Below are 18,288 nucleotides of genomic sequence, written 5' to 3'. Positions count from 1 at the left end.
TTTATTCCCCTCCCACTGTTCCCTCAGCTGGAGTTTCAGCAGTTAAAGATATAAAGAAAAATGTTTAAATTCTAAAGAGCAGAAAGTCAATAGAAATAAAACTTCTGGGACAAAGCAGCCCCAGTTGCAGGCAGACCAAATACTGCTGATTACCGGCAAGAAAGCCCTCATTGTAACAGGGATTTTACCCTTTCTTTGGCATTCCTAAGTAACAAAAGAGAAGTGCTGCAAACCAACGATAATTAGCAATAGTTTTATTCACACCAAAATCATTCTAATACGGTGCTTGAAAAAGCAAAATAATCTTTTCACTTAACAGAAAAAAACGGTACTATTTTTGAGCAACTGAAAGTCACATCAATATATTAATTGAATGACCTATAATTGCTGCATTGTTCGGATGTTTATCTTAGACCCTGCATGAGTGGTTTTTCCTTGATGCTAATCCCATTAGAAGTAAAATGGACCGCAGTTTTGAATCTCTCTGTTCCTTAAAAAAAAAAAAAAAGTTAATTGACAAGCTGTTTAATATAAGATGCCATTTTACAGATGACCAGATTGAATAATAAAAGAACTAAGGGGGAAAATGAGCTTTTACCTGTTGCGCAGCTTCATATATACATATATATATAATTATATATGTATATATAATTATATATGTATATATATATACATATTTATATATATATATTCAGAAATTTTTCTAAAAGGGTAAAATAACCACCAATACCTTATGCATATAAAGATGAAGCAGACAAAAAGACCAAACGCAATAAGAATTTCTCATACTATACCACATTTATCTCAAAAATAATCTTTTTGTTGAGACCCTAATATCCTTCCCTTCCTCACCATCTCGACCATTCTCTCACCTCCTCTCTCCCTGCCTGCCTCCCTGAGAGGACTCTTACACACCACTCTTTGTTCTGTAAAGGAATGCCTGGAATGGACACAAGGTACTCTGTCTTGGAGCTCAGTGTCTTGATTTTAGAAGCTTGAAAGGGTATGAACTACAACCTAGGGGTCTGGAATGACAGGCAGGGCTACGAACTACAACGTCAAGCTCTCTAATCCTTTTGAATATTGGAGGGAAGAATTGAGTCCTTCTTTGGAGCTTTTCCAACATCCATTACTATTTTTAGGTGGTTTCCAGGTACCTAATATATTCATTCCTATAGGCCATTCTATCTCTGAGAAACAGAAAAACAAAAGCCCCATTCACAGGCTGATTCTAAGTTTGTCCACAAGTAATGATTTCCATACATCATCACTGCAGAAATAATAAAGTGTCATGTCTCATCAAGATGATTTCTGGCTAAGCCTCACGTAATCTTTGATCACATGAAAACATTCTAATTTAAAGCAACTAATAACAGCTGTTATATATCTAATGCAACATTTAAAATAACTAAGTACTGCTATGACTAAATGGATTTCAGCAATGATCATCAATGGCTACTCACATCACAGACAGCTAGCTATCCTGTGTCTCCTAATGAAAATACGCAGATTTATATAAAAAGTACTCTTGCCTTCCCTTGTTTCCCCCCCAAGAAAATCCTTGCACCTGTTCAGTCTCCTAAATCAGTGGTTCTCAAATGGATGATTTTGCTCCTGGAGGACATTTGACAACGTCCAGAGACATTTTGGATTGTCACGACTGGGCAATGCTACAGACATCTAGTGGATAGAGGCCAGGGATACTGTTAAACATTCTACAATGCACAAGAAAGAACTGTCCGGTCCCAAAAGTCATTAGTGTGAAGGTCGAGAAACCCTGCTCCAGGTCTAGCTACTAATTGTCAGGAAATACAGAGGATAGAGAACATGTTAAAGGACATCAGGGGACACAATGAGCACAAGATAGACTGTGTGAAACTCCAGGACAAGTGAGCTGGGCTTTTTTTTTTAACAAGTAAATTGCAACAGGTAAAGAACAGAAATAGAAGGAAACCCCACAAATTGAAAGGCTTATGAGACATATCAACTAACTTGAACATAAAGATTTTATTTGGATTTGATTTAAATAATCATACTGTAAAAAATAAGATGATTGGGGAATTTTAAAAACTGACTCGATATCTGATTATTTTAAAGAAGGGTTGTTTAATTTTTAGGTGTGATAATGGTATTATGGTTATGTTTTAGTCCTTATGTTTTAGAGATAAATACTGAAATATTTACAGGTGGAATTATGCAATGTCTAAGAAATACTTCAAAATAATGGGAAGAATAAAGAGAATAAATAAAACAATATTAGTTATGAGTTCACCATTGATGTAATTGAGTGTGCATACAAAGGGGTTCACTATACAATTCATGCTTCTTTTGTATATGTTAAAAAAAACCTTCCATACTAAAAAAGCTTTAGACAATAATATGCAAAAATAATAAAATAGCTAAGTAACCTTTAAACAAAAATAAGTTATACATTTCTATTCCTAAAGCAAAATCTTTTAAGAGCACAGGCATACGGTTTAGACCTTGGTTAAAATCCTGGCTCCCCTACTCTTACATCTTGATAATCTTTACAATCTCTGTAAAACAGAGCTGGTCCTCATACCCACGTTGCAGCATTGATGTGAAAAGTGGGTAAGGTGGTGGCTGGTGCTCGGTGACTGGCAGTTCCCTTTCCCACTTTCCACAAGAGCTTTAAACAAAGAAGGAAAACAAAATGGGATCACTCCTGCAACCCATCCCCTATACTAGCATTTTCTAAGGACTTTGATTAAGGCCATTCATTTCCTTCTTGTATATATCTGACTGTGACCAGATCAAAGCACTAACAAAAGAATAAGAAGATTCTTTTCTACATTTCCTCTGATTTGTGAGGTTTTTTTTTTTTACACTCCTCCATAAATGAAACTTAGCAATAAATAAACAAAGTAGAGGGAAATAGGAAAGAATGCCTCATTGCAAAATCTCTTACATGCATGTGATTCATTTTAGGCCACAATGTGCCCTGAAGGGTTCATGACTTGTATCATTCCAGAAACAGTAAGCCAAATTTGGTTTTCTTTCGTTAGTGAATCATTATTTCACCAACTATTTGTACTTAAATTTTTTTAATTAAAAAAAACTTGATTAAAAATTCCTGCCCAGATATAATAACTTATAAAGCTCACTTCCTCTGCTTCATTCCCTTTTACAGCAGCTACTTACATATTCGTATCCTGCCAGATTTTTGCCAGAAGGGTCATTGGCAAAGTTGTGAGCCGGTTGTATTAGTGACTTTAGTCTTGGCTGCAAACATTCTGTTTCAGCTGACTTTTATTTTCCCCAAAGTAGCAGTGCCTTTAGTCCCACTGCATTTGCGATAAAGCACTCATTTTCATCTACTTGTAAATAAGGGATAAAGACACAGACTTTTGGCTGGTGGTACAGGCCTCTGGTGGTCTCTTAACTTGTGCAAGATAGGACTTTCTCCTTCTATAAATAAAGCCCTCCATGAAGAGCAATCACCAGACTTGGAACTAGAAGACAAATTAAGCCCTATCACTACTATACAACCTCAAACAAGTCACTCTTCTCTTTGAAGTTTTTGTTTATTCATAAGAGATTATAATAGTGCCTGCCCTATTGTCCTCATAAAGGAACATAATAGTAACAACTAGAATTTATATAATGCTCTGAAATTTATAAAATGCTACAAAATATAACATATGGTTTATCATTATTATTAATCAAAAATATCTTCTTCATTTGCCTCAATGAAGAACCTACGGTGTGCTTTACAAAGCACTGAAAGGAGAATCTTTGACCCCTGAACTTGCTATTCTGTAGCATCCAGACACACACTACCATCTCTAAATTTGCCAGAGTTTAGTCTAAATTCTTTGCATAATTTCCAGAGTGAAGGTAAATCCAAAGTGGAAACACTGTAATCTCTTTCAAAAAATAAAGACACATGCACATGTATGTTTATTGTAGCACTATTTATAATAGCAAAGACTTGGAACCAACCCAAATGCCCATCAATGATAGACTGGATAAAGAAAATGTAGCACATATACACCATGGAATACCATGCAGCCCTAAAAAGGAATGAGTTCATGTCTTTTACAAGGACATGGATGAAGCTGGAAGCCATCATTCTCAGCAAACTAACACAGGAATAGAAAACCAAACGCCACATGTTCTCACTCATAAGTGGGAGTTGAACGATGAGAACACATGGATACAGAGAGGGGAATGTCACACATGTATCCCAGAACTTAAAGTAAAATTAAAAATAAATAAATAGATAAATAAGAATATTTCAGGTGAAAATTAGAACACAACTGTACTGGGAACTCTGCTAGGAAATGGAGAGACAATGACAAATATCACAGATGCTTCTCTCAAAGAAAAATAACATGTAAGGGAGAAAGCACTGGAGAAGGGTTGTTTTTAAAAATGCACCATATGGTCATGGTATGGGTGGAAGCATAGGTCTTGCTTTTGCACATATACAAGTATTTCTTCCATGAACGGTATAGTTTGAAATGTACAGTGACTAGAAACAATTTGCTCGCCATAATCAACGTGTGTTAGCTCCTACCCTAGTCACGGCACCGTATTGGGAAGCTTAGCAAAATTTACACAAGATAGTTCTTTTATCAGAAAGCATAAAATAAACCATTGTATCAAAGGAAGGAATTTAGAGACAATCCAGAGAACTAAAATTAAATCAAAATTATAAAACAATAGAGGAGATATCCCGTGAGAATAGGCTAAAACTTGAATCTTCAGTTGGAGACATAATAACTGAAAAGTTTATGATCAAGATTTCTAAGGTACACAAAAATCTGCTCACCAATTAATGGAATACTGGGATAATTCCTTGAAGTTTGAAATATAAATTTAAGAGCAAACAAAAGGAAGTACAGTCGTGTACCGCATATGGCTCTTTCGGTCAACGACAGACTGCACGGACTACATGTACTACAATGGTCCCCTAAGATTATAATACCATATTTTTGCTGTACCTTTTCTGTGTTTATATATGTTTAGATACATAAATACTTAACATTGTGTTCCAATTGCCTATGGTATTTAGCACAGAAACATGGTGTGCAGGTTTGTAGCCTAGGAGCAAGAGTATATGCCTAGGGTATATACTGTTTACCCTAGGTGTGCAGTAGGCTATACCATCCAGGTTTGTTTAACAACACTCTATCATGTTCGCACAACAACAAAATTGCCTAATAACACATTTCTCAGAATGTGTCCCCCTCATTAAATGACACGTGACTGTATCTTTATACAGCACATAGTAAATTTATGAACTGCAGGAGTGCACAAAAAGGCCTGTCAGAAATACATATTATATGTATATATTAAAAAATATATATATATAAAAAAAACTCAAGGAACTTCTGGAAAAATTCATAAATGATAGACTCGTAAGAACTTTTAAGAGAAACTAGGGGCCAGACACAGTGGCTCATGCCTGTAATCCCAGCACTTTGGGAGGCCGAGGCGGGTGGATCACCTGAGGTCAGAAGTTCAACACCAGCCTGACCAGCATGGTGAAATGCCATCTCTACTAAAAATACAAAAATTAGCCGGGCGTGGTGGTGCATGCCTGTAATCCCAGCTACTCAGGAGGCTGAGGCAGGAGAATCACTTGAACCCAGGAGGCGGAGGTTGCGGTGAGCCGAGATCATGCCATCACACTCCAGCCTGGGCAACAGGAGTGAAACTCCTTCTCAAAAAATAAAAATAAAAAAGAGAAAGAGAGAGAAATTGTGGTATGTCTGAGATTAAAGACAATTATATGACTATAGGACTGACACAGCAGACGAATTCCTATCTTCTCATATCCTAACACTTCTATATAAACCTCGAAAGAGGAAGATTGTTCTTTACTTATCTGTTACTACATAATGAACCATGATTGCACTTTCTTATTTTGGTGTGGTAATATTTATACATTATACATAGAATACTATGATTTATATGTCTTATTTTGTGGTGATCAGTTACAAACAGATATAGTATGCTGCTGTTATAGGAAAAGCCATTTTCAAAATGTAACACTTTTCCAAAAGTAATCTGAAAAATGTTGAGTTCATAAAAGCAGGAAAACTAGTGAGAAATTTGACCTAGAAACTTACTATAGCTGTGTAATAACAGTTAAAATTTACCAAACTGGATTCTGTACTCAATGTATTTCATTATCCTTCCTTTTGGAATCTATGTTCATGTTAAAAGTTTCTTACTATAAAAAATACAGAAACTTGATGCACTAATGCAGGACACTCTTAGAATGTCTTGTTAAAAATAGACTCTTATCAGAACATCACCCCTAATCCACAAAAGAATCTGCCAAGAGATTGCAATAACAAGAGGAGTATTGTAGGCATTTATGTCCATCAACAAATCTAACAAATTGATTAAAATGCCAAAGAGACAAGGGTGAAACCAAATGCAGTGCAAGGACTAAAACAGACTCACGGCAGTCATTCTCGTCAGCTCCGTCTGGGCAGTCTCTGACGTGGTCGCACCTGTATTCACTTGGGATACACTGACCGTTGGAGCATGTTATCTGATGACTTGAGCATGTATTTTGTGCTGCGAAGAGAAAAAATTATTACTTAATTTACAATTATTGCTAGACACAGACTAATCTATTGGCATTAACAAGGATACTGGAAAGCATAAAGTTCATAGGGACACAAGGTAAAGTACCCGGCTACCACCAAGCTGAGCTTACAATGCAAAAGCAGAAGTATAATATTATCAAAATGCCCAGAGAATAGTGTCCACACTCAAGCATGCTGTGTACACAATTACATTATCAACATGTGTAAAGAATACAATATAGATTTTAAAAGATTAAAAAGGTTAATGAAATAAACATTTTGCAAGTATAGGTATTAACCAAGGACCCCCAACCCACCCATTGAAATCCTTGTATAAACAAGAAGGAAATATATCAAAGCTTTAATAGCAGTTATTCCAGAGTGGTGTGAATATGAATATGAGTGATTTTATTTTTTTCTATATAGTTTCTTCTATTCTATAAACTCTCTACATTGACCATGTATCAATTTTATAAAGAGAAAAAAAATTTAAGCTAGCTTGATTTTATCCCATGTTGATTAGTATAGGTGAAAGCAGGGCATCAGCAGTTCATCAAATTTGCCTCCAGATAAAACAGATAAAATCCAGTGAACTGATGCCCGCAAGCATGATGTGAAAGCTATCCTGTAAATCTGAGGCAGGAATTACCGTAACATGATAACATTATCTTATCCTGGGATTTTAAATTGTCTACATACAAAGAGTTTTGGGGGAAAACGTGATCCTCTAAAAAATATAATATAATCCCCTAATGGAAGAAAAAAGGTTTGCTCTCAATTTTTACAAAGCTTCTTTTTTTTATAATTCCTTTTTTTATTATTATTATTTTACTTTAAGTTCTAGCGGACATGCGCACAGCGTGCAGGTTTGTTACATATGTATGCATCTGCCATGTTGGTGTGCTGCCCCCATTAACTCATCATTTATATTAGGTGTATCTCCTAATGTTATCCTTCCCCCACTCCCCCTACCCCACGACAGGCCCCAGTGTGTGATGTGCCCCATCCTGTGTCCAAGAGCTCTCATTGTTTAATTCCCACCTATGAGTGAGAACATGTGCTGTTTGGTTTTCTGTCCTTGCGATAGTTTGCTCAGAATGATCATTTCCAGCTTCATCCATGTCCCTACAAAGGACGTGAACTTATCCTTTTTTATGACTGCATAGTATTCCATGGTGTATATATGCCACATTTTCTTAATCCAGTCTATCGTTGATGCACTTTTGGGTTGGTTCCAAGTCTTTGCTATTGTGAATAGTGCCGCCATAAACATACGTGTGCATGTGTCTTTATACCAGCATGATTTATAATCCTTTGGGTATATACCCAGTAATGGGAGGGCTGGGTCAAATGGTATTTCTAGTTCTAGATCCTTGAGGAATCGCCACACTGTCTTCCACAATGGTTGAACTAGTTTACAGTCCCACCCACAGTGTAAAAGTGTTCCTATTTCTCCACATCCTCTCCAGCACCAGTTGTTTCTTGACTTTTTAATGATCACCATTCTGACTGGTGTAAGATGGTATCTCATTGCGGTTTTGATTTGCATTTCTCTGATGGTCAGTAATGGTGAGCATTTTCTCATGTGTCTGTTGGCTGCATAAATGTCTTCTTTTGAGAAGTGTCTGTTCATGTCCTTTGCCCACTTTTTGATGGGGTTGTTTGATTTTTTCTTGTAAGTTTGTTTGAGTTCTTTGTAGATTCTGGATATTAGCCCTTTGTCAGATGGGTAGATTGCAAAAATTTTCTCCCATTCTGTATGTTGCCTGTTCACTCTGATGGTAGTTTCTTTTGATGTGCAGAAGCTCTTTAGTTTAATTAGATCCCATTTGTCAATTTTGGCTTTTGTTGCCATTGCTTTTGGTGTTTTAGATATGAAGTCCTTACCCATGCCTATGTCCTGAATGGTATTGCCTAGGTTTTCTTCTAGGGTTTTTATGGTTTTAGGTCTGACATGTAAGTCTTTAATCCATCTTGAATTAATTTTTGTATAAGGTGTAAGGAAGGGATCCAGTTTCAGCTTTCTACATATGGCTAGCCAGTTTTCCCAGCACCATTTATTAAATAGGGAATCCTTTTCCCATTTCTTGTTTTTGTCAGGTTTGTCAAAGATCAGATGGTTGTAGATGTGTGGTATTATTTCTGAGGGCTCTGTTCTGTTCCATTGGTCTATATCTCTGTTTTTGTACCAGTACCATGCTGTTTTGGTTACTGTAGCCTTGTAGTATAGTTTGAAGTCAGGTAGTATGATGCCTCCAGCTTTGTTCTTTTGGCTTAGGATTGTCTTGGCAATGTGGGCTCTTTTTTGGTTCCATATGAACTTTAAAGTAGTTTTTTCCAATTCTGTGAAGAAAGTCATTGGTAGCTTGATGGGGATGGCATTGAATCTATAAATTACCTTGGGCAGTATGGCCATTTCTACAATATTGATTCTTCCTATCCATGAGCATAGAATGTTCTTCCATTTGTTTGTGTCCTCTTTTATTTCATTGAGCAGTGGTTTGTAGTTCTCCTTGAAGAGGTCCTTCACGTCCCTTGTAAGTTGGATTCCTAGGTATTTTATTCTCTTTGAAGCAATTGTGAATGGGAGTTCACTCATGATTTGGCTCTCTGTTTGTCTCTTATTGGCGTATAGGAATGCTTGTGATTTTTGCACATTGATTTTGTATCCTGAGACTTTGCTGAAGTTTCTTATCAGCTTAAGGAGATTTTGGGCTGAGACGACAGGGTTTTCTAAATATACAATCATGTCATCTGCAAACAGGGACAATTTGACTTCCTCTTTTCCTAATTGGATACCCTTTATTTCTTTCTCCTGCCTGATTGCCCTGGCCAGAACTTCCAACATTATGTTGAACAGGAGTGGTGACAGTTTTCAAAGGGAATGCTTCCAGTTTTTGCCCATTCAGGATGATATTGGCTGTGGGTTTGTCATAAATAGCTCTTATTATTTTGAGATACGTCCCATCGATACCTAATTTATTGAGAGTTTTTAGCATGAAGGGTTGTTGAATTTTGTCAAAGGCCTTTTCTGCATCTATTGAGATAATCATGTGGTTTTTGTCTTTGGTTCTGTTTATATGATGGATTACATTTATTGATTTGCTTATGTTGAACCAGCCTTGCATCCCAGGGATGAAACCAACTTGATCGTGGTGGATACGCTTTTTTGATGTGCTGCTGGATTCGGTTTGCCAGTATTTTATTGAGGATTTTTGCATCGATGTTCATCAGGGATATTGGTCTAAAATTCTCTTTTTTTGTTGTGTCTCTGCCAGGCTTTGGTATCAGGATGATGCTGGCCTCATAAAATGAGTTAGGGAGGATTCCCTCTTTTTCTATTGATTGGAATAGTTTCAGAAGGAATGGTACCAGCTCCTCCTTGTACCTCTGGTAGAATTCGGCTGTGAATCAGTCTGGTCCTGGATTTTCTTTTGGTTGGTAGGCTTTTAATTATTGCCTCAATTTCAGAACCTGTTATTGGACTATTCAGGGATTCAACATCTTCCTGGTTTAGTCTTGGGAAGGTGTATGTGTCCAGGAATTTATCCATTGCTTCTAGATTTTCTAGTTTATTTCCTTAGAGGTGTTTATAGTTTTCTCTGATGGTAGTTTGTATTTCTGAGGGATTGGTGGTGATATCCCCTTTATCATTTTTTATTGTGTCTATTTGATTCTTCTCTCTTTTCTTCTTTATTAGTCTTGCTAGCAGTCTACCAATTTTGTTGATCTTTTCAAAAAACCAGCTCCTGGATTCATTGATTTTTTGAAGGGTTCTTTATGTCTCCATCTCCTTCAGTTCTGCTCTGATCTTAGTTATTTCTTGCCTTCTGCTAGCTTTTGAATGTGTTTGCTCTTGCTTCTCTAGTTCTTCTAATTGTGATGTTAGGGTGTCAATTTTAGATCTTTCCTGCTTTCTCTTGTGGGCATTTAGTGTTACAAATTTCCCTCCACACACTGCTTTAAGTGTGTCCCAGAGATTCTGGTATGTTGTGTCTTTGTTCTCATTGGTTTCAAAGAACATCTTTATTTCTGCCTTCATTTCTTTATGTACCCAGTAGTCATTCAAGAGTAGTTGTTCAGTTTCCATGTAGTTGAGCAGTTTTGAGTGAGTTTCTAAATCCTGAGTTTTAGTTTGATTGCACTGTGGTCTGAGAGACAGTTTGTTATAATTTCTGTCCTTTTACATTTGCTAAGGAGTGCTTTACTTCCAACTATGTGGTCAATATTGAAATAAGTGTGATGTGGTAGTGAGAAGAATGTATATTCTGTTGATTTGGGGTGGAGAGTTCTGTAGATGTCTATTAGATCTGCAGAGCTGAGTTCAATTCCTGGATATCTTTGTTAACTTTCTGTCTCAGGGATCTGTCTAATCTTGACAGTGGGGTGTTAAAGTCTCCCATTATTATTGTGTGGGAGTCTAAGTCTCTTTGTAGGTCTCTAAGGACTTGCTTTATGAATCTGGGTGCATATATATTTAGGATAGTTAGTTCTTCTTGTTGAATTGATCCCTTTACCATTATTTAATGGCCTTCTTTTTCTCTTCTGGTCTTTGTTGGTTTAAAGTCTGTTTTATCAGAGACTAGGATTGCAACCCCTGCTTTTTTGTGTTTTCCATTTGCTTGGTAGATCTTCCTCCATCCCTTTATTTTGAGCCTATGAGTGTCTCTGCACGTGAGATGGGTTTCCTGAATACAGCACACTGATGGGTCTTGATTCTTTATCCAATTTGCCAGTCTGTGCCTTTTAATTGGAGCATTTAGCCCATTTACATTTAAGGTTAGTATTGTTATGTGTGAGTTTGATCCTGTCATTATGATGTTAGCTGGTTATTTTGCTCGTTAGTTGATGCAGTTTCTTCCTAGCTTCAATGGTCTTTACAATTTGGCATGTTTTTGCAGTGGCTGGTACCGGTTGTTCCTTTCCATGTTTAGTGCTTCCTTCAGGAGTTCTTGGAAGGCAGGACTGGTGGTGACAAAATCTCTCAGCATTTTCTTGTCTGTAAAGGATTTTATTTCTCCTTCACTTATGAAGCTTAGTTTGGCTGGGTATGAAATTCTGGGTTGAAAATTCTTTTCTTTAAGAATGTTGAACATAGGCCCCCCACTCTCTTCTGGCTTGTAGAGTTTCTGCCAAGAGATCTGCTGTTAGTCTGATGGGCTTCCCTTTGTGGGTAACCCGAACTTTCTGGCTGCCCTTAACATTTTTTCCTTCATTTCAACTTTGGTGAACCTGACAATTATGTGTCTTGGAGTTGCTCCTCTTGAGGAGTATCTTTGTGGCATTCTCTGTATTTCCTGAATTTGAGTGTTGGCCTGCCTTGCTAGATTGGGAAAGTTCTCCTGGATAATATCCTGAAGAGTGTTTTCCAACTTGGTTCCATTCTGCCCGTCACTTTCAGGTACACCAATCAGACGTAGATTTGGTCTTTTCACATAGTCCCATATTTCTTGGAGGCTTTGTTGATTTGTTTTTACTCTTTTTCTCTAAACTGCTCTTCTCACTTCATTTCATTCATTTGATCTTCAATCACTGATACCCTTTTTTCCAGTTGATCGAATCGGCTATTGAAGCTTGTGCATGTGTCACGTAGTTCTCATGCCATGGTTTTCAGCTCCATCAGGTCATTTAAGGTTTTCTCTACACTGATTGTTCTAGTTAGCCATTTGTCTAATCTTTTTTCAAGATTTTTAGCTTCTTTGCAATGGGTTTGAACATCCTCCTTTAGCTTGGGGAAGTTTGTTATTACCAGTCGTCTGAAGCCTTCTTCTCTCATCAAAGTCACTCTCCATCCAGCTTTGTTCTGTTGCTGGCGAAGAGCTGTGTTCCTTTGGAGGAGAAGAGATGTGCTGATTTTTAGAATTTTCAGGTTTTCTGCTCTGGTTTCTCCCCATCTTTCTGATTTCATCTACCTTTGGTCTTCAGTGATGGTGATGTACAGATGGGGTTTTGGTGTAGATGCCCTTTCTGTTTGTTAGTTTTCCTTCTAACAGTCAGGACCCTCAGATGCAGGTCTGTTGGAGTTTGCTGGAGGTCCACTCCAGACCCTGTTTGTCTGGGTATCATCAGTGGAGGCTGCAGAACTGCAAATATTGAAGAACAGCAAATGTTGCTGCCTGGTCGTTCCTCTGGAAGCTTCATCTCAGAGGGGCACCCAGCCATATGAGGTGTCAGTCGGCCCCTACTGGGAGTTGTCTCCCAGTTAGGCTACTCGGGGGTCAGGGACCCACTTAAGGAGGCAGTCTATCCGTTCTCAGATCTCAAACTCTGTGCTGGGAGATCCACTACTCTCTTCAAAGCTCAGTTGGAAATGCAGAAATCACCCATCTTCTATGTCGCTCATGCTGGGAGCTGTAGACTGGAGCTGTTCCTATTCGGCCATCCTGGAACCTCCCTCCTCTCCCAAAGCGCTAATATTTGAATGCCACAATACATATTGATTCATGTTTTTGTCCATTAGTGGTCCGTGGGTATCTATAAATGAATTCCATTTTAAAGTCCATAGATATCAGTGTTCTGCAAAACTGTCGGGGATCCGAGGCTCCCAGCTTACAGAGCTTCTTATACTTATATATAGTATAGATATTTAGGTTCAGCAAAACTTGGTTTTCTGATAAAATTAGATCTATTAATGAATGTACCACCAAAACTTAACATGAAAAACCTTTTCAAACGACAAGTAAACCTGGCACAGTGGCTTGTGACTTTAATCTCAGCTATGGGAGATTGAGGTAAGAAGATCACTCAAGGCCAGGAATTCAAGACTAGCCTGGGCAACATAGTGAGATCCTTATATCTTAAAAAAAAAAATTAAATTTAGCTGGGCACAGTGGCTCACTTCCAAGTAGCTGTAGTCCTAGCTATTTGGAAGGCTGAGGTAGGAGGATCACTTGAGCCAAAAAAACTTCTCTTTTTATGTAGTTAGAATGAGCTATAATCATGCCACTGCACTCCAGCCTGGGCAGCAAAGCAAGACCCTGTCTCTAAAAAAAAAAAAAAATATGTAAAAGATAAGTAGACAGTGACAGTTTTCAACGTGGTACTTGAAAATTCAAACATATAAAAATTATCATGTGATAAGATATAATAATTATAAAACCATAATTAACACCCTTCTCCATGCTTAATTGATTATATCTTCCATGTCATTTTGTTCCTTCTTTCTGTTTAATTAATAAAAAGGTGAATTATAATTCTGGAACAGCAGACAAAATTTTTCAAGTCAGCCTGCTTCTAACACTAAATAATTTCATATTTTCTCTAAGTACCTTATACCTGTGGGTCCAATTTTACTTCTATTAATAAAGGCAGAATAGGTAGATTTTTTCCAGAAGGCACTTAAGTGTCTGAATTCTGCCCATGGCAGAGACACAATTTTATCTGAAAAAGGTTAAAGAGATTAATATTTCCTCATTAAATTTCCAAATAATTTATTTAAGTATATATTGCCAATTTTCACATAAAATTAAAGAACTTTCTTTTATTCCAGAGAAGGCAAGTCATGAGCTGTCTCAAGCAAAATATGAAAAGAAACTAGGTCAGGTATCAGTACTATTTCAATTACCTCGGCTTTCTTCTTTACATCAAGCCAAAATAATTCTAAATTTTGTGCTTAGGTTTTCAAAGGGCTTATGAAGAAGCAATTAAAAGCTCATTCAAATGTAGAGAGAAAACAAATTAAAATTATATAATTCCATCAACCAATCTAATGCTGAGATTCATCTATTCATTAATTACACAAACATCTGCTGAGGACCTATAAAGTACCAAACAGTAAAGCAATATGGGGATCTGCAAATGAATAAGGCACAATCCCTACCCTCAAGAAGCTCATAGTCTTCTAGGGGACACTTTAAGGAGTAATTAGAAAACAGTTATGAAAGTGGATTATAGGCACACGGGAATGATAGAACCGTCAATCCAGGAACTTAATTCACTCTGGGATGGGGGCATGGATGGGGACAGTTTCCTTGAAAAAGTGACACCTCCCTGGGTCTTAAAGAAGCAGCAATCAGGTAGGCCAAAAGCAAAGAAAGACTGTCTAGCACCGAGCAATTCAGCATTCAGGCAGCTGGCACGGAGACAAAAGGCTAGGACACAGCATGGCATGCCCACAGGAACAGAAAGCACTGCTGTGCCCAAGTGGCCACTTCAAGGCAAGAATAGCAAATGATAGACATAGGAAAACAAGCACCAGTCACATCTTGGAAGCCACTGTAAACCGTGTTAGGAAATTGGAACTTTCTCCTGGAATTAATGGAGAGCTACCAAAGAATTTAGTTAGATCAACATCAGCGTCAGAGAGCATCTAAGGACCCACAGGACTGGAGGCAGGGAGGCCAACCCAGAGACTACTGCCGACACCCAAATGAGAGATGCTGGCAGTGGGAGCAGAAATAAAGAGATGGGTCAGACATGGTGGCTCACACCTATCATCCCAACACTTGGGAGGCCAAGGTGGGTGGATCACTTCAGGCCAGGAGTTGGAGACCAGCCTGGGCAACATGGGAAAACCCCATCTCTACCAAAAAAAAAAAAAAAAAATACAGAATTAGCCAGGTATGGTGCCAAGCGCCTGTAGTCCCAGCTACTCAGGAGGATGAGAAGTGGGAGGACCATTTGAGCCCAGGAGGTGAAGGCTACAGTGAGCCATGATTGCTTGCGCCACTGCACTCCAGCCTGGGCAACAGAGCAAGACCCTGTCTCAAAAAAAAAAAATCTGTCCTTGCCAAAAAAAAAAAGATAAACGAGAGAGAAATGAAGAGATTAACTTTAGAAATATTTATGAGGCAAATTAGGCAGGAGTTGGTGATTCAATGTGGGCAGTGAAAAAGAAGAAGGAATCAAGAATAACTTCCAAGTTTCTAGCATGGGTGCCTAGGGGATTGTGATAGCCTTTTCATGTTAATTGATTATATCTTTCATGTCACAGCAATCTTTCTTCTTCATCTAATAAAATACTTTCATTATGAAATATGTTTCACAAATTCAACAAGTAAGAGAGCCTCCATCTGCCTATTTCTGATAGTTTAAGACTGATTTTGTATTTTCTGCCAGTGCCTCATAGTGGGTTAAATGCTATTTCTATTAATAAAGATAAAATATGTAGACTAGCAAATATAGAAAGAAAATCCAGTTCAGGAGGGAATATGATTATTTTCAGTTGGGACACCTTGAGTTCAAGGCACCTTGCAGAGGTCCAAAGATAGTTGAGTACACAAGACTGAAGTGTGGGCAAAAATCTGGGTTGTAAACACAGATTTAAGTCTCATCAGGCCACAGAGGGTCACTAAAATCATGAGAATGGTGAGACTATCCTGAGCGTGTCTAGAATGAGAAAAGCTGCTCAGGGCAGGGCTCTGAGCAACACCAATACTCAAGGGCTGAGTAGAAGAGGAAAATAAAATGGAATGACCAAAGCAGCTTAAAAGAGAGCCAGGACTGCTGGGAGTCATGGCAGCCAAGGGAGTGGTGTCAAGAAGGAGGAATGGTCTCCAGAGTCAAGTGCAGTTGAAACGTCCATCAGTGTGACAAGGAAGGAAAAGGGCCCATTGGCAATCAGGAGTTCTCTGGTGACTTCAGTGAACACAGAGGTGGTATATTTTGTTTGTGGTTAAAAGGTATCTAATGGAGAATTTTTGTATCATTAAAAATGGGAGAATTGCCTTATGAAATACATAGTTATTTAAAATTACATGCAATATTGCCTTAAACTGACTGCTATAAACTTATCTCCAGTCTCTTTTCCCAAGCAGTTGCCTTCAGTAGTTCCAATCCCCTCTGTTAAGTATTATTATTATCGAAGGGTCATCTACCACACATTGAATCACAAAATAAAGCTCAGCTTTCTTCCCAGTCTGTGAGAGGAGTAAGGGAAAATAGACTCAAAACTATATAGCTAAAAGACGAACAACCCATCATTTATGCATTTAGTATCTATTTATTAAGAACCTCCTCTCTGCCTATGAGAATGTTAGGCCTTCAGGATGCAAATTTTGAGACTTGGGCAGCTTTTATGCGATCAAGAAAGGCCAATAGGATAAATATGGCAGAGCAAAAAAGTAAGGAAAAACTGGATAATGTTACTGAGCTGGGAATTAATCAACCCTGGAACAACCCTACAGTTAGGCTTCTTATTATGTGAGATAATAAATCCCCTTTTTGTTTAACTTATGAGTTGTGGTTTTCTTTCCTTGCAGCCAAAAGCATCCACAATGATACAAGAATGATTTTAAATTATACAAATATCCTTAATAGAGAAAGGAATGGAATGATACACATGATAGATAAATTGCTCACAAGTCGCCATCTTATATTTACCCAACATTACTCTCATCCGAAATTATTTTCAGGCCAGACACGGTGGGTCATGCCTATAATCCCAACATTTTGGGAGGCCAAGGCGGGAGGATCACTTTAGCCCAGGATTCCAGACCAGCCTGGGCAATGTAACAATATCGTGTCTCTACAAAAAAATTAAAAATTAGCTGGGCATGGTGGTGCACACCTATAGTCCCAGCTACTCAGGAGGCTGAAGCAGGAGAATTACCTGAGCCCAAGTGTTTGAGGCTGCAGTGAGCTGTGATCGTACCACTGCACTCCAGCCTGGGTAAGAGAGTGAGACTCTGACTCTAAAAATAATAATAAAATAAAAATAAATAAAATAAAATTATTTTTAAACCTATTAAAACAGTCTTTTCCAGTTTGATCCCAAAGAAATTAGATTTAAAGGTTTTTTTCCAGGTTACTGAACCAAACCCCCTCAATGTCCAGGGATGCCTCAGTTGCCAAGATCCACTTCATCGCTACTATTTTCTTTCTTGTTCCAACTCATCCTATGGTGGCTGTGGCAGTAGTCACTGAAGTAACCACCAAGAAGCCTTCCAACAGACCTACCTACTTCCACTCAGTCAAAAAGAAGAGAATTTAATATTGGGGCAGAAGGGGTGGAAGGTTTGAATACAAAGTATGCCACCGAGCCAAAGGACTCATTCAACCACACACATGAAGACACCCAGCTATATACTCCAATAAATATTTGGGTTTTTTCTTGAGCATAACATAATCAAAATTAAAGACTGGGAACCTATCTCATTTCCGAATTGCTGGGGTATATTCATAATTCTTCAGTACATCCGTACTTTCAATATCATCCAACCCCTGAATGAGATTCCTGGCATAGGTTCCCTTATGATTTAAGGCCCCACTCCACATTTATAAAGAATCATCCCATTGTGTGTAACCTCTTTGCAACAGGTTGGGTTTTAGGTGTCCACAAAGCCAAAGCAAGATTCCTCTCCAAACACTTACAGCAATCTTGACGTTCATCTGAGCCATCATCACAGTCTTGATCTTGGTCACACACCCAGGAGTTGGGGATGCATTGTCCCTCACTCTGGCACTTGAAATAGCCCTGCTGGCAGGTCACAACAGCTAAAACAAACCAAAAGAGGACTCATTATGGCAATCATCCCCTCCATTATACTAGCAAGCAATGCTTGTTCCAGAAGAGTGTATCACGTCAACTCCTGCTCAATTTATTTGAAGGCAAATAGTAAACAACCCTTATACTAGAGTCTGCAGACACCAGAGTTCACTGTCAAATAAGCTCAGCAACAGCATCACAACAAACTCATGAACCAAAGCAATTTAAAAACACAGAGAATAAAACAAACAGTAGACATACACACAAATTATAGTAAAGGTGTTAGATTAAAAGCTT

The 18,288-nt window shown here is 38.1% G+C and overlaps 1 protein-coding gene across 1 annotated transcript in view; it reads right to left on the bottom strand.

The window, feature by feature from the left end:
* LRP2 (LDL receptor related protein 2) overlaps positions 1–18,288 on the bottom strand; it is a 227,500-nt gene that overhangs the window by 167,633 nt on the left and 41,579 nt on the right. The window contains exons 3-4 of the mRNA XM_032753385.2: positions 17,877–17,999; positions 6,439–6,555 (exon numbers count right to left, since the gene is read on the bottom strand). Coding sequence (XP_032609276.1) covers positions 6,439–6,555; positions 17,877–17,999 — 240 coding nt within the window. The remainder of the gene's footprint in view (positions 1–6,438; positions 6,556–17,876; positions 18,000–18,288) is intronic.

The sequence above is a fragment of the Hylobates moloch genome, unplaced genomic scaffold (assembly GCF_009828535.3).
Source record: "Hylobates moloch isolate HMO894 unplaced genomic scaffold, HMol_V3 SCAFFOLD_1, whole genome shotgun sequence".
NCBI lineage: Eukaryota > Metazoa > Chordata > Mammalia > Primates > Hylobatidae > Hylobates > Hylobates moloch.
This window is presented reverse-complemented; position numbering and strand designations above follow the sequence as displayed.